Source organism: Pongo pygmaeus, chromosome 11, assembly GCF_028885625.2.
Source record: "Pongo pygmaeus isolate AG05252 chromosome 11, NHGRI_mPonPyg2-v2.0_pri, whole genome shotgun sequence".
NCBI lineage: Eukaryota > Metazoa > Chordata > Mammalia > Primates > Hominidae > Pongo > Pongo pygmaeus.
Window position 1 is genome coordinate 81,304,075 of NC_072384.2, and position 26,432 is coordinate 81,330,506.

The 26,432-nt window shown below is 36.3% G+C and overlaps 1 protein-coding gene across 4 annotated transcripts in view; it reads right to left on the minus strand.

Annotated features, from left to right (window-relative positions):
- Positions 1-26,432, minus strand: part of CERKL (ceramide kinase like) — a 121,375-nt gene that overhangs the window by 32,588 nt on the left and 62,355 nt on the right. For 3 of the 4 annotated variants that reach the window (XM_054479297.2, XM_054479299.2, XM_054479298.2), the window contains exon 3: positions 4,878-5,009. The exons of the other annotated variant lie outside the window; for it this stretch is intronic. In XM_054479297.2, the coding sequence (XP_054335272.1) occupies positions 4,878-5,009 (132 nt within the window). The remainder of the gene's footprint in view (positions 1-4,877; positions 5,010-26,432) is intronic. 4 annotated transcript variants of the gene reach the window in all.

A 26,432-nucleotide genomic window follows, 5' to 3' on the forward strand; every position in this document is an offset into this window, starting at 1 on the left:
ATTTTCAATTTCAGATTTTCAAATGAGAGAGATGCTGAAGTGGTTAAGTATAATGCAAATATTCCAAAAGCTAAAAACATCCTAAATCTGTAACAGTTCTGGTCCCAAGCCTTTCAGATAAGTGATACTCCACCTGTACTACAATAGCCTTTTATCTTGTCTCCCTCAAACCTCTCCCCCATTCTAGCCAGAATAACCACTTTCACATACATATTTAATCATATCACTTTTTTGTATATACTCCATTAGTGAGTCTTCATTGTCCCCAGGTATAAAGTTCCAACTTCCTAACTCACATCTGAATGCTATGGGAACAGGATTGGCCATATACACCCACAATTATTTAAGAGGTAATAAAAAGAATCTTTTACACAGAATTATCTTTCTCTCTAGCTAGATATGATGCATGAACATTTACTTTTCAGATTTTGTATTAAAATGCAGGTAAAATTGGAAGGAGTGATGCCTCAGGCTACTGGAATCTTTTGTGACACAGTTTCATTAGATGGCCTAGCTTTCTGCTGGGTGAGATTTAGAAAGGCAAGAGGCATTTCCAAGAAACGGAAGGCTTCAAGTAGAGCCAAAAACAACCAGAGAAACACTATAAAGAGGTTTGTTAACAGCCATGTTAGAAGCGTGATTTTAGGAGAAAGAAGAGGAAAATGATAACAAACACCACTTTCTTGACAACTCTGCCCAGGAGGTAAAATTATCTGGTGACTAGGCACTCCCAAGAGCCCTGAGCTGGCAGAGATCAAGGTTTCCTTCAGATAAATGTCTTTGACTATGATAATGATAATGACCATGATAAGGTCTAGCAGCTCTGTTAATGCAAAAAGTAACTGAAGGCAATGGAAGTACCTATCGTGAACAAGAGATGAGGGGCAGACAGGATATCTGTCTTCAAATATCTCAATGACTCTCATACAATAGATGGGGCACATTTATTTCATATTACTACAAGAGATAACATTAACTCTAGTACATAAAAATTACAAAGAGGCAAATGTCAGCTCACAAGTTCTCATTTTGTACAGTTTATGCCTAGCACAAAGGTACTTAGCCAACGGGAATGATGGATTTGCAATCTAACAAAAGACCTTAGGCTGAATCTAGTGACCTTGGGCTGAATATTTTTGAAATATGAATATTCTGAAAGTATGAAATATTTTTTTATAAATATTGAGCCAATATGCATACTAAAATGGTTTTATAAGCAAAGGATGAATTCGCCTGGAAGAAAAGGCATCTTTTTGTAAGTCAGCACAGAGGAGGTGCCTTTTCTAATCTGCCCAAAGGTACAGTAACTGAACATTCATAAGAATGTCAAACAGTATTGTCCAGTAACAACATACTCTGCCTCTAGTGTAGGTGGCCAAGCCAAAGTTGAGTGCCACACACCTGTGCTCCACCCACAAGGAGAAAATTGAACCATGTGGCCTCAAAAGTTCTTTTCAGTCTGATTTCTCTGCTGCCTTAACTTTTTCACTCGACTGTTCTATGAATTATCCTATGGATCTCTGATCCTCAAAATATCTGTCACACATTTAGTAGTACAATCTCTAAAACTTGCTTTGTTTTAGAAGCAAGAGAAATGATGTCATATGCCAGCATGGGCTTGTCATTCATACTCTTCTTTGATTTGTATACAAATAGGTAATTAGGAAAAAATAATTCTTTCCAGGTTCTCCCAGAAGTTTTTCTGATGCTATTAGATAAGATACTACACCTTGGTGGTGGTAGCAGAGTGGGGATGCAACTTTAGCACAAATATTTCAAAAGATGCTGATCTATATTCAGAAGTAGTTAGGATTTCAGCACAACCCAAAATGAAAGAAGTATATTTTTATTAATGTGGTAAGATCCATTTTTAAAATAAATTTATGAAAAAATTACAGTAGCTTATAGTGTATATATCTAGCTGTAATTGTTCATATTATACTTCATATTTATATAGCACTATTTCCTAATTAACTCATCATGTAGGGTTTATTTTGTAATTCCAATTCCATTTGGACTCACCCATTCACACAAGGATACATTAAAACAATGTCCCACTGGACATGCAGAAGATATGTCCTCTTTCTGCTTTACTCTTCCATATACTTTCTCTTTCAAATAAAGTATGAATTCAATCTTACCATGACATAATTTTTGAAACTGAAACTAACAGTATTATGACCATCTTTCTGTAGTATAATATACAAAGTTTCAAATATATTATTTCAACTACAAAAATAACACTGTAAGATAGGCAGGAAGACTAAAACTTTTCAAATATTCACAGGTTTATTCAAGAAATATTTTTCATAAATATTGAGCCAATATGCATACTAAAATGGTTTTATAAGCGAATGATGTAATTTTAGAAATTTGCCTGTAGGAGGAGTGTTAGGCAGCTAATAATTAGCCATTCTGCACAAATGTAAGTAAATTCTAAATTTGCTTTACGGAATATTCTATTGTTTTATGTTTAAATATGGTACTTAGTAATATTTACAAATTTAGAGAAAAAATCCTAGAACGTAATATTTTTGTCTCCAATACAATTAAGAAGGAAAGCACATTTAGATGATTTCCTCTGCCTTAGTTCAGGCCTTGTATATCAGTTTTCTTGTCTCCAATCTCTTTTTCTCTCTTCCTTTTTAATTTTAATTCTGCTGGTGGAGTCATCTTTGCCAAACCAGATTGCAACACTATGATAAAAAAAAATTTACACCAACTGTGGATCAATACACGATGAGTAAACTGCTGAGTGCAGCATAAGGATCCATCCATAACCTGGAATTATACCTCCTGTAGTATACATTGTTGAGAGCCTTCCTAGAAGTCATTTTGCCCTTTCTTCTCCCTAACAGAATCCAGATTCAACTGAGGCATTTCAGTCATCAGGAAAAGGGGATCTGCCCTCAGCCCCTGGGAAGAGTCTTGATGGTTAAATAAATGATTATTCCAGATGGACTGCGCTAATACAGTATCTGTGCCCAAACTTAAAAAAAGGAAATTTTAATTCATCTTCAGGATTAAAGCATATTGGGTCTCTCTTGCACACATATGCACACCTCTCCCCATCCCACTGGATATTAATAAGAAAGGATGAAATTCACTGGCAGCTATTTTATGATGATAGAATAAGATTTCAGATAATGTCAAAACTGAGGAAAGTAGAGCAAAGTTTGGCACAAACTCTCCAGATGTATGGGTGTAACACACATGGACTCTCTCACACACACATACTCTCTCTCTCCCCGCCCCCCCCCAACTTTTACAGTACATGCCTGTTAGCCTGACTTCCTTCCCTCATTTTTTGTCTGCCTCTTAAAAACTGCCTAGTTCAAATGTTTTTCTTGAATCTTCCGATCAAAATATCACCTCTGAGACATCAAAGTTATTTTATGTATACCCCAGCTATAATGGTTTTAAGTATCTCTTTGAATCTCTAATAATATAGAAAGTCATCCAATTGCAAGTATGATAGCTTATTCATCTTGCATCCTGCACAATGTTGAACACAGAGCAAGCATACAACGAGATTCCTGAAGTGAATGCTATATAGCAATATCCATGTTAAGCTGCTTTGTAGTATTCACATGTAAAAGCAATGAACAAAATAGTCATTGAGTATGCCAATATGTTCATTCAACTTTTAATTGTCTCACCCTAATACAAATCTCAAACTTTTCCTTCAGCCAATCTTTGGAAATCCTCAGTAGAAAGAAAACATAAATCTGAATTTTCTCTTTTACTTGTAAATCACCTCTAAATAAGCCAAAGGTCACAAACATGAAAGGTTAACTTCTTCACTATAACTTTATTTTAATTCAAAAATTCCTCTTGAGTTTTTCATGGTAGTTTCTCTCGAACCTCTATAGTTATAGGCACATTTCATGGGGGCTGACCTTCCTACAAAACTTGCTTTTTTTTTTTTTGGAACTTTCTTCTACCTCAATCCATCAAATCACTAGGTGTAGGCTTCAATGATATTATTAACATCTTGAAACTTATCTCCTTTGTTTACAGCTGAGTAAAGCCACATCACTGTGAATCCCTTCCCTAGGAATCTATAACTGGGACTAGGAAGTTCCAATTGCACTCTGGGTTGTCCCCTGAGTAGTCTTATTTTATAATACTTTTCATCAATTAAAATGTATTGCAAATTTCCACTGTTAGCGAAGCCACATAGAAATAAAGCTAGGAAGGTTGCGATTCTCCATAGCGTCGACTCTTCTACTCAGTTCCCCACCATACGAAAATAAGTCTCAAAGAAACAAAGAAATGTGACCACCAAATTAAAAAAATCAAAAATGATATTACTAATCATCTATTAAGTTTAGCATTAACAAGTTTCTATTTTCCTTGGCACAAACCTAAGTACATTTCTTAGTTTAGACAACGAATTTAAGCTTCTAGCATCTCTAAATTCATCTATTAATAAAACCAGCAGTTCAGTGCTTAGTTTTGACCTAACCAGCAGGGGTCAGAGTCAGAACGAAAACAACCCAAGGAAGAATTCCATGGAAAGACATCAATTATATAAGTGAGCAAAAAATCAATTTCTTGCCTAACTGCAAAATTAATGTGTAAGTAGCAAACATCTCCGTGAAGATGTAAACAAGTATACAGCTTCCTTTGTAATTATATCTAACAATTGTTTAGGTCTGAAAAAAAATCTGAAAAAGTTCTAAAGAGAAAATATTAATATTCTAATAAAAATAACACAGCAAAATAATTATAACCCTCGAGCTGGCTGCAGTAGGTTATGAAGACATAAAAATGCTTCTCAAGTAGTTCTCAAGTTTGCATTAAGGACAAATTCAGATTATCTTGCTTTTATATGTTTTTACAGACGGTGAAATTATATTCTGAAAATTACTTACTTGTTACATCAGTTTTTATTCCTGCAAGCTTCAACAGAGGTTCAACCTTCTCATAATAAACCTGGGTAGCTTCTTTTTTGTGACTTTGGGGGTTAAGGAGTATTTTTAATGACTTCGGTCTGTTTGGAAAGCCTAAGAAGAAATTTTAAAGACAAAGTTGTAAAGTCCTTGTCATCATTTTTTTTCTTTCCCTTTAAAATGACACACAAGTCTGTTAGAATGTTATATGCATTTAAATAGTATTTGCTATTTTTATTGGAAATTCTTGCAAGAGTATTCTGAATATAACTTTATTTGAAAACATTTCCTAGCTGTGAAATAGGTATAACCCTCTTAAAATAAATCATGAGTTAGAACAATATATTTAATTTATGAAGGAAGATGCAAAAAAAAAAGAGGCAACTTTGTGAATATTAGGCAGTGCTATGTGTATTTACCAAACCACAATATACCAAATGTTCTTTTAGCATTTGTTTCTGAAAAAAAAGCAATGGACTGTAACAAATAGAAGGGTACATTTCCTCTCCTTAGCTAAATGTGCTCATTATTGGAATTGGGCACCCCAGTGACCCCAGGGCTACCAACGCCTGACCTACTGATGAGTCCAGTGCAGAATAGAGGAAGCAGGGATGGGTCAGTGTCAGTACCAAGTACAGTGCATGCTGGGAGTTAAAAAGAGGGTTTCGGTCAGAGTTCAAGCCTGAAAAGGGGCCAGGGGAGAAAGAACTCTTTTGGGAATTGGGAAAGCAACGCCTCTCAGCAGGGATTCGATGATAGTGCTGCCTCACAGTTGGGGCTGAGATTTGATACTACAATTTTCTGGGCTTGCAAGATGCTTATCTCTTCGAACCCAGTTGGAGCAGGTGCAAAGCAAATTTTCTGTTGTTAGGAAGGGGCAGGAGGGACTGAGGAGCAAAAAGAAAGCTGACAACCGTTTCTTTTATGGTAAGCTGCTCTCAGAGGGCCATGTTTAAAGATTAAAGAAGCAGTTATTAACATCTATTTTTAATAAAAACCATTACTAAAAAGACAAGTGAAAATTATCCACTACAGGAAGTCAGTGTTTCATACGTCAAGTAGAGAGAATATTTTACTTCTCATTATATTTGATACAATAAAGCATTTCAACAGGACATACTGTTTTGATTTTTGGGAGAGTTTTAGACAAGAGATAGGGTCATGATAAACTCCTTAAACATTCCTGGTGAAACTGCCTAGGGCCCTTTTTGGTAAGAAGCCTGCGTCAGCCTCCAATCACCCAGGCTGGAAACCTCAAAACCGTGCTCAATGCCTTCCTTTTTCCTTGCCACCTTTGAATGGGTGCTCAGATTCATAAGATGGTAGCTACTTGCTTCCATGCCTTCTCCCTTCTCCCACTGATGTCCTCTGACTTGGGGACCATGCCCAGGCATGCTGGCTGTCCTCCCCTTCCACTGCATCCTTTGGCATCACAGCTCTGATCAGTGCTGCACAGTTCAAAGGTGGCTATGGCCCATTGCTGCCTGAAGAGTGAGCCCAAACCCCTTAAAATGATATTCAGAACCCTCCTGCTCCCAATCCCACTCACTCTCCTCTCCTTCCTCTGTTACACGTGTTAAAGAAACATGTATTGAGCATTTGTGCTAAGTACTGGGAAGAAGGGCCAAGGGATTAAGATATGATTCGTGCTTTAAAGGAGGAAGATGTATCCACAAATACAGACCGCACAAAACACAGAGGCTGGTTAACAGAGAAGCACAAAGTACAACAGAGTGTGTGAGAGAGGGTGGTTAATTCTTATTAAGGATCTGGAAAAGGCTTCAAGAGAAGGGAGCATCTGAGCAGTGTTTTTGGCTTGTGCTGTTTTCACCCCCTAAAATTTCCTCCCTCATTACCCCTCATCCCACCCCTGAGCAAAACAGCAGGGGTGAAAATTTTAGGCAGTGAGAGCTGCCTGAGCAAATAAATGGAGCTAAATGCAGAGGGTTTTTATGTTCCATTTCAACTTCCTCATCAAGGTCCAAAACCACTGTATTATTACCAAATTCCTAGTCTGCCGGGCCTTCCTTTGTTCAGACAGTTTTTCCTTTATGCTCCACCTCATCCCCACTTTTGTCAAAATTTTACGACTTTTCAAAGCTCACTTCAAACAACACTTCCTCAGTGAAGCCTTTCTTAATCAGCAACGGAGTCTACCTCTCTGAAGTTTGTCTCAGAGTAAGGCTTCTCTGCTCACACTTTACTCTATGTTCCTCTACTACTGATCTTTATACTATTTACATGAAAGGACTCAGATGAAAGACCCAAACTGAGACAATACAATATTGAATAATAACAGTATTATACAACATTGAATTTTCTAAACACCCAACTTCATAAGTAATACTGACACTAAACAAAAGATGAGAAGGGAACATTCTGTTCTATAGAATAATATTAAGGTAATTAATAAATATAGAAGAATTATACAGTGAGAAAAATCACTATTTTCAGTCATCACAATAATTACTGATTCAGGCAAGAATCACCAATGGGTGCCAAAGCCATCCAGTGACAGTCAGTTGGGGACAAAATATTTATATATTCTTAAACTCTGTCCCTCATCACTCTAATTATTAATACAAAGGGCACACTTTTAATGGAGACTAAAGGCATGAAAATCAAATGCAATGTGTGATTCTTGATTGGGTTTTAAAAATATCATGCAGGACAATATTGTTGTCCTTTAACCATGAAGAACTAAGCTTACTTTTACCAAAACACAACAGGAAAAGAAACTTGCTTAAGGCTGAGAGGCCAAGTGTCAGATTAAATATCCTGATTAAGTTTACTTTACCTGGTAAACTTATTGGAATGCCCTGCTTTACTTCTCAAGCAGGGGTAGTCCCAATAAGGACAGTGTTATCACACACAGAAAAACAACTTTTATTTATCTTCCTATATTCATTCATTTATTCACAAATAACTGCATGCCTGCTCAGTACAAGGCAGGGTTCCAGAAGCTGAGGCTCTGTCAGTGAACAAGAAAAGCCTCTGCCCTTGTGAAGCTCCCACTCTAATGGCACAAGACAGAAAGGAACAAGAGTATGTCATGTGGTAATGAAATACATTCTAAAGATAAAAATGAAGATCACTAGTAGTGGGAGAGAGGGAGGGCAAAGGAGGGCGTGACTTCCTGTCCAGGGAAGGTCAGATCACCCTCGAGCCTTACAGACATTTACAAGGACTTTGGCTTTTGTAGAGAAAGAGGTGAAGCATGATGAATTTCGATCAATGAAGCCACATAACCTTAGGTGTTGAAAGAAACATTCTGGCTGCTTTGTGGAAACTAGATAAAGTAGGGCCAAGGGCCACCAAACAAGAACAGTTGCAATACTCCAGGTGGGAAATAGTTGTGCTTGGACTGGAGTGACTGCAGTGGAGGTTAAAAGTTAGATTCCATATGTATTTTGAAGGTATAGCTGACAGCATTTGTTAACTCTTTGGATATAGTATGTGAAAGAGAAGAGTTAAGGAATATTCAAATGTCTGGCTTGTAAGGGTAAAGTAAGGACTTAAGATGGGTGAGTACTAGTGAAAAATTGGTAGATTCAAATTGTGGTCTCAGAGAAAGTTGTCAGTAATGACAATAACAAGATCTAAGAAACTGGCATATTCATCAGAATCACCTGAAGTGCTTCTTAAAACATAGATTCTGGGCTCTAGCCCCCAGAATTTTGGGCTTAGTAGTCTGGGGTGTGGTCTGGGGATTCATATTTATAACAGGTTCCCGGTGCTGATGATGTTTGCAAAGGGACCACATTTTGAGAACCAACATTCTAGAAATCATCCTCGTTGAAGGAGAGGAGACCAAAAACTGAAAGAATAGCTAAAGAAACATAATATTTTCATAGGAGTAGTGTCAGAGAGAGTGAGAGTAAGATAGAGTTTAAGTCTTCAAGGAATAAAGAAAATGACTCAGTAGTCTGCACAGGACTGCAACTAGTAGTGCCAGCTAGAGGTATCTAATGGATTGAGCTTCAACACTGAGAAATTTTAAGAGAGGAAAAAGGAATTACGGTCTCAAAATTTAAGTGAGATGGAAGGAAGACATTAAGACATTGACAATATCTCCAGGACCAGTGGTATGAAATGTATGGCAGAGAAACTGTTACCACTTTAGAGGACCGCAAGGAAAGCTATACATTCCTGGGAAAGCTGGGTCTCTATTACAACAAGAATGTGGGGAAAATATTTAGAAAGGAGGTTGAAAATAAAGGAGATTTTGCTAATAATGGACAATTCCAGAGGGTAAAGTAAAATGGTGTCTGGAGTTGAGGAGGGTTGGGGACAGCGTCAGGCTAGGGGATGTACAGAGACTTAGAGGCATGGGAGGCCAGGTGATGAAGGGTTTTAGGCAGTGACATGGGGTGGAAGAGGTAAGAATTGTTTGCAGCAGTTATGGTTGGAGAATAAGGCAGTGGGGGGAAGGGGTCTTGTCCCAAGCACATAGAGTTCTAAGAACTTGTCTTCCCTCCAGCTAATGTCAAAGCTGGGAAAGGAGCAATGCTGCCTGGAGCTGAAGGAGATCCAAAGCCCCTTTCCCTTTCAGCAGTCCTGGAAGTCCTGGAATCTGAACCTACATCTGTCTGACATGGCTATACTTTTCACCAAGTGACCTCACTGCAAACATTCTATATTTGAGAAACACATGCTCCACTGCTTTCTCTATAGGTAAATCATATACATGCTACAGAATTCAAAATCACCTTATTTAGCTCATTCACTGATATCTAGTTTCCTTCTTGCACAACAATCACTGATATCACTTTGAGAATCCTTCTAGAAATATATCTATATACACACACGTGTATATATATATATATACACACACACACACGTGTATATATATGTGTGTGTGGGTGGGTGTGTGTGTGTGTAGAGAGAGAGAGAGAGAGAGGAGAGAGAGAGAGAGAGAGATGAATGGTGTCTTGCTCTGTCACCCAAGCTGGAGTGCAGTGGCATGATCTTGACTCACTACAACCTTCGCCTCCCAGGCTCAAGCAATCCTCTTGCCTCAGCCTCCCAAGTAGCTGGGACCACAGGCATACACCACCAGACCCAGCTAATTTTTATATTTTTTCTAGAGATGGGGTTTTGCCATGTTGGCCAGGCTCGTCCTGAACTCTTGGAGCCAAGTGAATCACCTGCCTCAGCCTCCCAAAGTGCTAGGATTACAGGCGTGAACCACCATGTTTGGCCTCGTCTAGGAATATTCTATGCATATACAAAAATGCATGTATATTCTACAGCTTTTTACATAGACAGAAGCTTCCCTACATGCTATTCTGTATCTTGCTTTTTCCTTTTACTATATTTTAAAGATGACTCCATATCACTACATAGGATGCCATCTCACTTTATCTAAAGCTGCCTCATATTCAACTGGATGAATTTACTTCAATTCTTTTGTATGGATGAGTCCTTGAGGGTAAATGTTTAGGTTGTTTCCAATCTTCCTTTACTGCAAATAACAATGCAATGAATGCTATTCTCCATCTATTTGATGCAAAATGGACAAACTTCTGGAAGTAGAATCACTGGATCAAAGAGTATGTACTCTTAAGGTTTTATCATATATTGTTAAATCACTCAGTATAGAAACAGCAGAGTTGTGAAATGGTCTCAAATCTTCACTCTGTCATTTATTAACTGTGTGACTTTGAATTACTCGTCTAACTTTTCTTCAAATTCCTCATGTGTAATACAGAAATAATAGTACTTTCTGGATAAGTTGAGATAATTAAATGTAAAGTGCTCAGAAAAGCACCTGGCACAAAGTATTCAATAAATTTTTCTCTTATTAGTACCAATTTACACTCTACAAGGAATTTAGATTGCCTGTTTTCTCACATCCTTATAAACATAAACCCACAGTATGTTCAAACTTTCTGATCTTTGACAAATGAAAAGTGAAATATTGTATGTGATTCTAATTTCAATTTCCATTTCTCTTTTTATGAGGGAAGTTGTAAAATTTTGTAAATGTTTAAGAGTTATTATTTTTTCTATGAACTTTCTGTGTATGTCACTTGCCAATTCTTCATATTTTCTTTGTCAATTATGACAGTAGTACTTTATACAGTAAGAAAACTAGGCTTGTTACGAGTTACAAATGCTTTTCCTAGTGTGTCATTTGCCTTAATAATTTATGATGTTTTCTCCATACTGAAAGTTTTCGCTTATATGGACCTATATTTGAATTTATCAATCATCTCTTTTATGGCCTCTGGGCTTTTTATCATATTGAAGAGTCCCCTTTTGAGACTTAAAAACTGCATTTTTCTTCTAATACTTTTATGGTCTCAATTTTATATTTTCAATTGTATCTGAAGTTCATTTTGATAAAAGGTAAAAAGTTGGGATTTGACTTTCATTTTTTTCAGATGGCTATCTACCTATCCCAACATTATTCATTGGAAAATCCATCTTTCCCCACAGATTTTAAATGCCACCTTTAGAGGTACTAAATTTTTGTATGTGTTTGGATCTCTTTCTGAACTGCCCATCTGAGATCCACTGATCTATTCATATGTCAGTACCATGTTTTAAATATTATAGTTTTATAATGACTTAATAGTCAATAAGACTGGTCTCTCATTACTCTAAAGAATTTTTCACATCTATTTTTGCTTATTTTTACATATGATCTTTGAAATAAGTTTGTCTAGCTTAAAAACATTCTCCTGGTATTTCACTGAGATTGCATTAAATTATCTTAAGATCAAATAATACTTTTGTGATGTTCAATCTTTCTGTATAGAAACATGGTATGTTTTTCCATATAAATAATCTCCTGTCTCCGTCAGTACCATGTTAAACATTTTAAGGTAAGTGGTGAACAATTCTAGGTTTATCAGCTTTTCTGTTGCTGCTGTCAACGTGTTTTTTCCCCTAACTCATCTCCTAACTAGCTATAGCCTGCATATATCAAAACTATTGATTTCTATACCTAGCCCTTTCCTTAACTCCTTAATTGTAGGCCTTCCCTTTATTCTCTTGGATTTTCCAGGTTAACAATTATTTTATCTGTAAATAATAATCATTTAATTTCCCCTTTCCAATGTTCATACCATTCATTTTCTTCAGTAGTGTACTTACATTAGTCCCACCAGAAAAATTTGACTAATAGTGCTCATAATAAAGGACATTCCTGTCAGTTCTAGAATAAGAAAACCTCAAATGTGTCCCCATGTAGGCTTTAAAATGTGACAAACATATTTATCATGTTGATAACCACATCCATCTATTCTTATTTTATTAAGAGCTGTTTGACATTTATAAGTAACACTGATCTCTAGTTTTCCTTTTTGAACTTGCATTGTCAGAATCTGGTATCAATTTCATGCAAGTTCTATAAATAAAATCTGGAGTTTTCTTTCCTTTTCTATCCTCTAAAATAGTTTAAATAGTACAGAAGTTTTCTGTTCCTGTTCCTCAAGGGTATAACGAACATCTCTGTGAAAATATTAGTCTGGTACTTTTTTAGAAGTACCAGAAAATGCCTGTTTCTTTGGTGTTAATTGATCTGTTTAGATTTCCCATGTCTTCTGGGTTCAGTTTCTTAGACAAGGTACTCACTCATTTTACCCTGCTACAAGGAGGCAACCCAGGTTTCCTCCTAGTTTCTAGACATATAGTCTTCCTCCTAAGTAACAGTAGCAATACTATTTCTCCCAATAATCAAAATTAATCATCTTTGCCAGCGTAGCATCTTCATTTTTTTCCCTTGTTGCTTCAGTTATACAGTTCAGTAATGTGGCCAGGTTATTCTAAATGTCCAGTTCAATCGAACAACTATCATGTTCCCATATGAAAGTATTGTTTCCTCACACTAAAACCTCGGTGTATCAGCAAAGCTCAAAGTTGCAGAGGCAAGATGAAAAAATATTTTGAACACGGGATTAGATGTGAAGTAAAAGACAACACTTCTACCTCCACTTCTTGATTCATAGACCCCTGTATTATGTTTATGGAACTAAAAACTACTTTAATGTCGCAAGGTTTTATCTTCCAGGTAGAAATACAATATGCTACAACAGGAACATGGTAAGACCAGCGAATCCTGTAGTTGTCAGCCAATTGCCTCACTTATTTTGATGTGAATGAGTCTCCTGATCAAAAGCAATATTATATAGGATGTCATATTACTGAATAAGGCTTTAATAAGGCCATGATGTTATTGCTGGCAGAAACATGGTGGGCAGGGAATGCAAATCCAAACGTACAGTAAGCATTCATCGCAGCAGTGACAAACCACTGACCTTCCATAACAGAGCAAATCCAATGTAATCAACCTGCCACCAGGTGGCTGGCTGGTTGCTCTGGGACATGGTGCCATATCCAGGGCTCAAGGCTGATCTGTTTGCAGGTAGAACACTTGGCAACAGGCAATTCAATCAACCTTGGTAAGCAGCAGTGCTTATTAAATCCATTTATTTCTCCCATCCCTGCACCAGTGCTACTTTAAGTGTCCACCGCATAAGCCCTGAGGTTGCTTTGCAGTGATGCTGACTAACATCTGTAGGATGGGGCATCTTGCCTACCTATTTCCTCCTCTGAACGAATTTTCTTTGTTGAACATTTACAAAAAAACATAAATCTCATTTTCTGTTCTTCTTCTGTGAAAGCATACTTTCCACCTCATACATCTTTGTCACCAATCTTTCTCTTTCAACTCGACTAATTCACCAAACTCTGAACCACTGTCCATACACTGATAAACATCAATCCCTTGGCCATCACACCTTGACAATTAGTATCACCTGATTAAAAGACCAGCCCTACTATTTGAGGGGGGGAATACTCTTGAGTGGGATTGTAATGCTTTAGTAGCTCATTTTTGTTGTATCATGCAGAACCATCTCTAAACTAGGTTCCTTTTATTTCCTTCAGTGTGCTGGTCATGGAAAATGTTTCATGAGGCTGCATATGTATGGTGAAGAGGAAAAAGCAACACAGCAACAGTTGTAGGCCATCAGTATATTTAATGCACTACAGTCAATATCTTCTTACCCTTTAGTAGTAGTATCGGTATAAAATGCCTTTCTACCTAAAATAGCTAGAATATTTTATTTTATTCAACTGAAATATTGTCAACATATATATATATGGTTTTTTTTAGATGGAGTCTCGCTCTGTCACCCAGGCTGAAGTGCAGTGGCTGGCGGGATCTTGGCTCACTGCAACCTCCGCCTCCTGGGTTCAAGTGATTCTCCCACCTCAGCCTCCCAAGTAGCTGGGATTACTGGGATTACAGGTGCATGCCACCAAGCCCAGCTAATTTTTGTATTTTTAGTAAACACAGGGTTTCACATGTTGGCCAGGCTCATCTTGAACTCCTGACTTCAGGTGATCCGCCCACCTCAGCCTCCCAAGTACTGAGATTACAGGTGTGAGCCATTGCACCCGGCCTCGTCAACATGTGTTTCTAATAGACATCTCAAACTTAACATATTCAAAACTGATATTCTGACTTTCCCACCAAACCTAGTCTATCTATCCACAGTCTTGCCCATCTCACTAAACGACCACTTTATCTTTCCACTTTATCTTTGCTCAAGTCAGAAACTTTAGTGCCTTACTGTGAAAACTGGTAATTAAAAATTACTTAATTAGTTAACCAAGCAATTATCCTACCTTTTTAATATGCACTATATTTCTGGGTAATCAAATAACCCCAGTTGTGAAGTAACATCCATTTAAAAATAAAAACAAGGCCATTCATTTAGAAAAAAAAAAGATTGAATTAGAAAGTCTCCATGTTGCCATCCCTAATTAAATAATTAGTTCAGGCAAGGATGATCAATGTGTGTTAAAACCATTAGGTGAAATATTTATTGAAAACTAGATATCTCTTCCCTACCCCCCCCCCTCAACAAATTATCTAGTAGTTTCACATGAAACATTACAATAGAAGGATCAGGCTGTCACCTCCTTAGCTTAGCCTCATGAATAGTGAAATAGTCAGAATTAAGTGCTACCTAACATTAAGCACTACAACTTATGAAGTATTCTTGCCCAAAGTATCAAACATGAATCTCAGTAAGCCTTTAGATTGAAAATGCAGTTTAGAGGAAATACAGGCAACAGAACAAGTTAAACGATATCACAAAGAAGCCATCGGATAGTGGTACAGCAGTAGTGCTCAAAGTATGGTCTTCAGAATGAAAGCCCAACATCACCAGCAGCTCACTGGAAAGAGCCACTGAATCAAAATTTCTGAGAGTGGGGACTAGTAATCTAAGCTCTCCTAGTAACTCTTATGTACGATAAAACGTCTACAGGACAAATAATCTAGTCTCTTCCATAAGTCAATGTCAGAGAGAATAAAACATATGAAAAAACATGTTGTAATGTTATAGTTTAAATGTAATTAGTTAAACGAATGATTCTTGATTGGACACTAGTTGGTAAAAGTTAACTATAAAAGACATTATGGAAAATATGGAGAATTTGACTACGGACCAAGTACTAAATGTTAATAAGCAATTATCATTCATTGATTTGGCAGGTTAATGATATTTGGTTATCTGAAAAATATCTATTTTTAGAGCTACATGCTGAAGCATTTTGGAGAGAACTATCACAATATCAACAATTTACTTTAGAACACATTGGCAGAATAAAATGTTTGAAGCAGATATAGAAAAATGTTAAGATCTGTAGAATCAAGGTGATAAAAATATGGGTGCCCATTGGAATACTGTTTATATTTTCTATATGTTTGAAACTTTTCATAACAGAATATTCATGTCATCTTTGACTTATCCTCTTAATAACCGCCATATTGGCCAGGCATGGTGGCTCACTCCTATAATCCCAGCACTTTGAGAGGCTGAGGTAGGAGGAATGCTTGAGGCCAGGAGTTAAAGGCTACCCTAGGCAACACAGAGAGATACTGTCTCTACAGAAAAAAAAAAAAAAAAATTAGCTGGATACAGTGGCATATGCCTGTAATCTCAACTACTAGGGAGGTTGAGGTGGGAGGATCACTTGATATCAAGAGTCTGAGGCTTCCATAAGCTATGGTCACACCATTGCACTCCAGCCTGGACAACAGAGCAAGACCTTGTCTCAGAAAAGAAAAAAAAATCTGCCATGTCTATGTCGGTAAATGACATGTCTCTGTCAGCCAGCTCTATCTGGAAAAATGAATCCAAAGTCTAAGCATGTCTCACCATCTCTCCCACTCCCAGCTTAATTTAAGTCACCATCTTTTGCCTGGATTAATCTATTTTTCATTTAACCTGTCTCCTGCTTGCCTGTTTCAATTATTCCATCCACTCATATAGACCACTCTCTCCACTTAGTGGCCACATATCCATTTTAAAAGGAAATTATGTTACTTTTCTATTAAAATCCCCAAATAGCTCCCCGTTTTTTTGTTTTGTTTTGTTTTTTTTCATAATAAAAGTAAAAACTCATACAAAGCTTGTAAGGCCCTTCATGACCCACCCTCAGCCACATTTGTGACCTGCTCTTTAACCTGCTGACTCCACTCGAACATGACTTTCTTGCTCAATTATTTGCACTTTTTGTTTCCTCTGCTTGGATCATGTTTCCCTTCATATATCGATATGGCTCTCTTTCCCCATTACTTTCAGCTTTCTTCTAAAACTCCACAGTCAATGAAGCCTTCCTTGCCCACTCTGTATAGAAGAGGAAATATTTTCATCTCATTGCCTGGTAGTACATACCATCACTTGACATAATATAAATACATTTATTTGATTTTTTGGAATTCCCCCTCTACCACTAGGATTTAAGCTCCTTGAGGTCAAGAACTTCATGATTCTGCTCTCTGCTATGTTTACTAGTTCCTAGAATAGTGTCTGGCACACAGTAGATGCCCAATAAATATACATAAATAACTAATATTCTTTTAAAAACCCCAAATTAAAAAATAAATGATAAAGCTGCAATTTCAACTGCATTAAAGAAAACAAAAGCACAACACTGCAAAACAATCATTTAAGCAGAAATCTTCTCTTTAAATTGCTGTTTTATAAAGGAAGTCTAAAATTACAACTATTTCTATTAATTCCTAAAATAAGACAAAAATACTTAATAAAGAACCAGAGTTATTTTTCTGGTAAGTTTTCTGATAGATATCTAGATCCCTTAGAAAAAATATTTAGCATGAAAAAACAAGCAACCCCTTATTACTGCCAAGTTTACAAAAAAGTAATTCAATTACAAAAAAGTAATTCAGTCCCTATCTCATGTCTACTCTTTATATCTACAAACTTAAAGTCAGTAGAAAAATCATATTTGAGAGCTGGTAAAAAATCTTTTCTAAATTAAAACTCTAAATTAATAGTAGCATTGAAAATAAACACCAACCCTTTTGCTCAGAACTTAAATCAGTTTGCCTTCCAGAAACAAATCATCAGTGATAATAAAAATCAGACAGTGGACCTGAAAGCAGCAGCCCGTATGACACTAGTTTGTTTTGAAAAGCAAGCCCATTGCCTTATCCTAAGCTTGGACTCAGAGTGCTGTCCCTCAGCCCCATCGGGGCACAGAGCTTCATATCTCACAAGAGAAAGGAAAATGCAAAAAAGCAGGTGGCCCAGGGGATGGCAACCAGTAAGGAAAGATGAAGCCAAGACAAAATTCACCCTCTGAAACTGCCAAATGATGCAGTAAACCTATCTCCCATGAAAGGAACTGTAACAATAAGACGACCTTAGTAACTAGGTTAGGAAGGTAAGAAAAAAAAGCCTTTAGAGTGTAAGAAAATTGATAAAAAGGGAACAGTTTAATTTCTTTCATGAGAAAACAGATGCACATCCTAACCCTCTTGACTAAACAATTAACATTTTTAGGTGACCAAGAAATATAGTATAATGTAAGGACTTATGTAAAGTCATTAAGTACAAATAACTCTCTGGAAAACATTTTTTAAATGCTCCAACACAAGGCATCAGGTAGTCATGATCTTGCTCTGCTCTCATCCAATTATGACAAACTGTTTAATATGAAAGCTATATTGACACCTAAATCCCCTAAACTCCTTGAAAAAAAAAGATGAATTTCAAAGTGGTAATTATCACTTATTCATAACTTGAAAACAGTGTAAGCATCCCCCAAGTAGACAATCCAAGATTAAAATATAGGTATAATTCAACATTAATATGCAACTGACTTGGTTCTTCTCAATTCATACTCTAGAGTATAGACCTTTTTAGCACGCCAGTTTGCAATGAACCAGCAATGTAAAACAGAATGGCCAACTGTTCCTCTGTTGGTAACAAATGTGCTAATATATACTAGTTTAAACTTGATCTATCAGTGAGTCAATGAACCGTGAAGGGTGGGGGTTAATCAGGGTGTTCTCCAAACAAAGGCTCATGAGAGCGGCAGGGACGCCACTCCCAGACTCACATCTGTGCTGTTTTGAGTGCAGCATGATGGAAATGGCATGGTGTTCATCAAAGTTAAGAGCCCAGAACCTTGTCATACTCTTGTGTATATTCACCACTATTTTACACAGAAAAGCAACCAAGTTGTTGCAAAGGTAAAACCCAAACACAGGAAATAGAAACCTCAGTTAACCACAAGTCTCAGGAGCTATTAATATTAAACTATGCCCAGTTAATGTGTAACAGTGATGGTAAAAGCCTTTCCTATATAAGATTTGACAACTTTCCAGTAGAGGTCTGAGTTAGAGATATTTTATATTGGCAATTTATATTACAATGCATCAATTTCACCTTATTATCCACAAAAGCTTATAGATGCAGATCTTTACATATACACATGAAAATAATTTTAATGCCGTAAGTCAAAGTAAAAACAAAGCCATGTAACTTCTAAATTTACATGCAGCCCAGCAATGTAAACATATCTCTGTTTCTAATAGCTAAAACTGACTGAACGGTAATTAGTAGGATCACCTGCTGCCGGAATAATCACCTCAATACTTCAGAATTTAAATGATAAAAGAGCTAAGACTATTTAAATAGAGAGCAAGAGAACAGCGAAGAAAGAAGAAAAATTCAGCCAAATGTGTCATCCATATATCTTTATCATTTTTTATCCTGATATAATGAATTTTTACTCATTTTAGAAGATGCTATAGAGTAGACCTATTTAACTATATCACTTTTCCTAATTAAAAATCCAGACTAAAAAGAGATATATGTAACTGGCTTTAGGAAATTCTTTTTCCCTACTCTACATAGAAGTCAATCACAAAATTGGTTAAAATAATTAGCATTTAAATACAATTAACCTCATAAAAAATCCAATTCAAATGAGATAATTGTATATTTAATCCTTCATGAACTAGAAAATTATAAAATTATTAGAGAATACTTTTATGAATATGTTTTATCTTAATGATTTTATCAGTTAAAAAGCTTTTTCAAAGTATCCTTTCTGGATCATATGTAAGTAATTAGATGTGGCTTTTAAGATAAATTTTTAGTTATTTGCAGGACCTCCAAAAAAAATAATTTTTAGCATTCCAAGAACATATGTTCCATTATAAAGAGTCGTGAAAAGATTCGTGTGCTATATGTTGAAGGCCAATTAGAGAGTTTAAAATTTTTAATTGAAAATAAATTGTATATTTATCATGTACATCATGTTGTTTTGAAATATATATACATTGTGAAATGGCTAAATTGAGCCAATTTACATATGCATTATCTCACATACTTATCATTTTGTGGTATGAACAGAAAATCTACTCTTAACAATTTTCAAGTATACTTTATTATTAACTATACTCACCATGGTATACAATAGACCTCTTGAACTTCTTCCTCCTATCTAACTGAAATCCTGTATCCTGTGACCAATATCTCCTTGATCCCTCAGCCTATCGCATACCCCTGGTCACTACCATTCTATTCTATTTCCATGAGTTCAACTTTTAAAATTCCACATATAAGAAAGATCATGTGGTATTTTTCTTTTGGTGCCTGGCTTATTACACTCAGCTAATGTCCTCCAGGTTCAACCACGTTGTGGCAAATGACAGGATTTCCTTCTCTTCAAAGGCTGAATGGTATCCCATTGTGTATACATACCATATTTTCTTTATCACTTGTCCATTGATAGATTCTTAGATTGATCCCTTATCTTGGCTATTGGGAATAATGCTGCAATAATCACTAAAATACAGATCTCTTCAATATACTGATTTCATTTCCTTTGGATATATTCCCAGTAGTGGAATTGCTGGATCATACGGTAGTTCTACTTTAAACTGTTTGAGGAACCTCCATTCTCTTTCCATCATGGCTATACTAATTTACACTGTCACTAACAGTGTGCTAGAGATTCCTTTTTCTCCACACCCCACCAATACTTATCTTTTGTCTTTCTGATAACAGCCGTTCTAACAAGTGTGAGGCGATATCTCACTGTGGTTTTAATTTGCATTTCCCTGATTGTTAGTGATGCTGAGCATTTTTTCATGTCGTCCATTGGTATGTCTTCTTTCGAGAAATGTCTATTCAGATCCTTTGCTCATTTTTTATTCATGTTATTTGTTTTCTTGCTATTGAGTTGTTGCAGTTCTTTATATACCTTGGATATTAACCCTCTGTCAGATGCGTGGCTTAGAAGTATTTTCTCCCATTCCATAGGTTGTCTCTTCACTCAATTGACTGTTTCCTTTGCTGTGCAGAGCTTTTAGGTTTGATGTAATCCAACGTACTATTTTTGCTTTTGTTGCCTGTTCAAGTTCACATCTTAAAAATGATTGCCAGACTTAAATATAAATATTTCTATTTGTGTATCCTTTCTACCATATTAAGAACTGTGGCTCCCAACAACAAGGCATCTGCCCATTTGCCCAATTGTATGATGTATAAAAACTACTTTCAGAAAAGTGGCAGCCAAACCACTAAGAAAAGTAAACTTGCTGAAATGAGTTCAATATTTATTCGCAGCTCTTTTTTTGGCCCCCTAGACTGAAAGTATATATTTCAAGTACTGTGTTCAAAAGTTACTTGGGTTAGCTTTTTCCACCTTTTGTGATAGAAATATTATTGCCAGACCAATGGCATGAAGTATTCAATGGCATGAAGCTTTCCGCCTATGTTTTCTTTCTAGGAAGAAAGGATACACAAGTAAAAATCTTTATATTTAAGTCTTTAATTCATTTTGTTCCAGTCTATCTGGGACAAAGATGGACTTTTCAATAACTTGTTTTGGGACAACTGGGTAACAACTATTTGGAAAAAGATAGGATCAATACCTTCTACCATACAAAAAATAAACTCCAAATGGACTAGAGATCTAAAATTCAACTGTGCAAGTAGTAGAAGAAAACATGGGTGAATTTATCTATAAGTTGAGTGTAAAGAAAGTCTTAGTACAATGCAAAAGCCAGAGCCAATAAAGAAAAAGTGTGTAAATTTAACTCCATAAAAGGTACGTATGTATGTATGTATTTAGAGAAATGGTCTCACTCTGTTGCCTAGGCTGGAGTGCAATGGCACAATCACTGCTCACTGCAGCCTCGACCTCCCCAGGCTCACGTGACCGGCCTGAATAACTGGGACTATTGGTGCATGCTACCACACCCAGCTAATTTTTTTTTTTTTTTTTTTTTTTTGTAGAGACAGGGTTTTCCCACGTTGCCCAGGCTGGTCTGTCCAGTTCCTTGGCACAAATGATTCAACCACCTTGACCTCCCAAAGTGCTGAGATTATAGGGATGAGCCACTGCATCTGGCCCATAATGGTTTTGTTTATATATTTATTTAATTTTGATACACAGTCTCACTCTGTTGCCCACTCTGGAGTGCAGTGGCACGATCTTGACTCACTGCAACCTCCACCCGCTGGGTTCAAGTGATTCTCATGCCTCAGCCTCCTGAGTAGCTGGGATTACAAGCATGTGCCACCAAGCCCAGCTAATTTTTTTGTATTTTTAGTAGAGACAGGGTTTTACTGTGTTGGTCAGGCTGGTCTCGAACGCCTGGCCTTAAATGATCTGCCCACCTCAGCCTTCCAAAGTGCTGGAATTACAGGTGTGAGCCACTGTACCTGGGCCCATAAAAGGTTTTAATTAAAAACTTTGCACGAAAAAAAATCATTATAAGAGAAAAGTTATATATTGGGAGAAAAATATTTGTAACATATCAAATAAAATGGCTAATATTCCTGAAATATAAAGAACTTCTCAGAATTGAGGAGGAAAAAGACCAAAAGTATTATGGAATATGGGAAAATAATATGAAGACAATTCACAAGATATTAAGAATAGCCCTGAGACTAGCTGAACTTGAAAAGATGCTGAACTTTAATGTAAATTAAAACTATATTGATATACCATTGTTTACCTATCGCATTGGAAAAATTCTAAAACATAAAAGTACTTAAAACATACAATCTGTTGGTGAGGCTTTGAAGTAATGGACACTTTTATACATTGCTGGTAAATTTTTTTAAAATGATATAAACCCCATGGAAAGGAATTTATCAATATCTAACAAAACTACACATGTGCTTAACCTTTAACCCAGAAATCCATGTCTAGAAATTTACCAACGTACGATATGCACAAAGTTTACTGCAGCATTATTAGTAATCGCAGATACTAGAAACAGTCAAAATGTCCACACATGGGGAAGTGAATAAAATATGGTGCAGCGCACCAGCATGGCACATGTATACATATGTAACTTACCTGCACATTGGGCACATGTACCATAAAACCTAAAGTATAATAATAATAATAAGAAGAAGAAGAACAAAAGAAAAAAACATATGGTACAGACAACACAATGAAGTCTTATACAGCTATTAAAAAATATAAAATGTATAAGGAAGCTCTCTGTGACATGATATGGAGTGATTTCCAGTATACACTGTTAAGTTTAAAAGGAAAGTGGCAAAGTACATACTGAACGTTACTTTCTGTGTAAAAAAATATAAAAATTTAAAAAACATACATATATATAGTAACTTTTCAAATAGGAATATAAGTAAGATAAACCAGAAACCAGTGCAATTGGTTACCTATAAGGGGTAAGAGAGATGAGGTGGAAATGATACAGGAAGGAGTGATTTCTTCTTTTGGAAACATGTTAAAGTCCTACATATTAAATATATATAATGAAATTAATGAAGATAGAAAAAAACTGAATATAGAAACAAAGCCAACTGTATTTCAAGTAAATAATATTACTATTACGAAGGGTGGAAAAAGCTAACCCAAATAATTTTTTAACACAATACTTGAAACATATACTTCCAGTCTAGGGGCCAAAAAAAGAGCTGCCAATAAATCTTGAACTCATTTCAGCAAGTTTATTTTTCTCAGTGGTTTGGCTGCCACTTTTCTCAAAGTAGTTTTTATACATCATACGATTGGGCAAATGGGCACATGCCTTGTTGTTGGGAGCCACAGTTCTTAATATGGAAGAAAGGATACACAAATAGAAAGGAGAGACACAGGGAAGAATCTTGTAGGATTGGATAGATCCTAGAAAGATCAATATAAACTCACGATTTCTAATAAATATGTCCTAACTCCGTCAGCTGCAAGAGTCTACAAGTTATGACCTCCTAACCACTAAGAGTATATTTAGCTCCCAGATCTTGGTTTCCCAATACTGTTCGCCACCAAAACGAACCACAGTTTCTTAGAGAAATGGCTGATTCCTGGGCTGGGGCAAGGAAGACGTGAGATAAACCTAGAATATTCTGTTGTGCCGAAAAGGGAGGATATGTTGCCAAATTGATGGAAACAGGTTGAAAAACCACATTAGAGAGTTTTAAGGAGTTTCTTAAAATGTCTTCACCTCTATATCTCAAAGGAAACTCAATTTCAACTTGTGTAAAGGGAAGATTTTTTTATCTTTCTCCCTCCCTACACCTTCTCCTTTATTTCAGTTCCAAGCACTTACATCCACCAGTACAAGAAATCTGAATCATCTTTCTCTTTCTCTCTCTTGACTCAGTTGATTTAATGTTATAAACATTTTAAATGTTTCTCTCATCTCCTGGGTCTGATAGCTCTAAAATTGCCAGATCAATTTCAACTGTTATTTACAGACATGTTAGCAATATGAGACTGGTATCAACTGTAGAATTAATATGAGCAAAGCTTACTGTTTAACTAAAAGTCAAATATAGAGCAGTATTTTAGAACCAGCCCTCAAACATATAGAACACAGATTACATAAGTATTAACTGTAAAATATTTTATTGGCACCTATCACTTTTTGAGTATTTATATATTTGATGCCCAGTTACATATACAACCAAGATAGGCGTCATAAGGATAGCACAATCTGAATGGCATATCAAAGACAGCAACTAATAAACTTCACTGGATTTAAAATTAGATTCCCTTTGCAGCAACATTACAGGCTATGGAGTATGCCTCCTAACTTTTCAAGTGTCAGGAGAGCATGGTGGGTTAAGAACATGGGCTGTGGGGACAGACTGCCTGAGTTTGAATCCCAGTTTCATGACTTTATAGCTGCATGACCTTATCTGTAAAATGTAATCATAGTTTCTTGTCTCAGAAATGTTGTGAAAATTAACATCTGTTGGTAATGTGAAACGCAGTACATTCCATGACACACCAAGAAATCATGATGATGATGATGATGGTGATAATGATGAATTCTATTAGTATAATGGCAATCTCTCTCACCCTCTCCTCTGGAAAGACAATGCTTAATCTTGGTCTCAAAGGGCTAAAGAGTTTGGGGCTATGGATTCTATAGAAGCTCAATACATACCTGGAGAGCTATGCAATAATACTAAGAGTTACCCTTTATTGAGTACCTGCTGCTTTGCATACATTACATATTTAAGCATCTCAATAACCTGGCTAGATTGGCATTATCAACTTCCCTTTACAAACAGGAGACCATAGAAGACATAAAGACCCCAAGTAAGTGGTAAAGCTAGGAACCAAACCCAGATTATCCATATAAAAATTCTATCAGTCACAATGACTAATTGATTAATCTGAATGATGTATTTTCCATTCAAGTAAAAAGAGATAAATAGAGGACCCATCCATGCTATCTAGTGTAATCATCCTTCACACATATCTGGTGGGGGAAGGATAAGTAAGTCACCTCATTTCTGACAGATTTACTAATATCCGTGGTAAACAGTTTAAAGAGCTTCAAAATAAACATTTGTGGAGTTAGGACTTGAAAGTCTTTTGATTCTGTATGTACTGCAAAATGAAAATTTCTATTTTTGAAAAGATAGACAATTCAGAAGTATATAAAGAATTACATCATTTTCCTTTTGGAAAAAAAAAAACAAAACTAAAACACCACTGGTAAAATTTGGGCATTAGACTGTCTGGAGCTTACCTATTCTGCTCCAAACTTGGAGAACAGGAAAGAAAGTTCTGTTCCCTTAGATTTCAAAGGACCCTCTCTTTTGCCAATATAAAGGGTTCACAACTTGATGGCTTTCCTTGCTAACCAAATTTATCAGTTTCTCATCTATAAATCCTTCAACCTGCATAGCCCATTGATGGACTCCTTTCCAGTGTTGTGACATTTTTAATATACTTGACAATAATATACTTAGTCCCAAATACACAGCACAGTCAGTTATACCCTGCCTTTCCAGAAAACACTACTAAAAAAAAAGAATGTGTTTTTGAATCAGAAGGCCTGGATAGGAATCTTGTTCTACCACTTTCTAAGCACCTTACCCAAAGCAAGTCAACCAATCTCTCATAGTACTGATTCCTTAGCCATCTGTGAGGATTAAAATATATTGACCACAATAAAAGTGCTGTGATAAGGATTAAATGAGTTGGTTTATAACAGAAGCAACTAGAATAATGCCTACCACATAACAGATAAGCAGTATACTCAGTTCACTTCACCAACATTTATTGAGCTAGGCACTGTGCCAAGTGTTAGAAATAAAACATAAAATTTATTGAACACTTATTATATGTGAAACTCTGTTTCAAGTACTTACTAATCTCTGTGCTAAGAAGAGTTACAGTCTTCTTACAGTTAAAGTATCCCCTTTGTGAGCCCACAGTTAGCATTAAGTGATGATGTTTTCTATCAGAGTATCAGCAGTGCCAGGAACATATAAAAGAGTAAGTGCGTCGTTTGCTCAGGTACAGTTTTTTTTTGCAGAGGATCACCTGGTTTGTATCAGACCTTGAGCTTCAAACCAGACTTCACTAGGCAAACAAGAGATGGGGGGCATACTAGACAGAGGGAAGTCCCTAGCTCTGTCACATAATTAGCAAGTGGGAAGGCACTGACACAAAAGAGAACACAGCTTGGCATTAGATGCTATGAAGGGCCCAGGAACCCAACCACACACACAGGCTTCGCCTTTGCCTATCTCTGCTCTTTCCATTGAAAAAATAACAAAGGTGTGAAACTAGTAAAAACAGAAAGTGAACTTTTTCAAAATATATAATTTTACAACTAATGTATTTTTTCAAAAAATATAGTAAAAAAAGGTGCTTTTGCTTTAAAGGTAATCGACAAGGAGAAAAAAATGGTTGATTTGAAAACTATTACCAGAATGCTTCAGCATATAGCCGCTGCAAATATCCAACTAC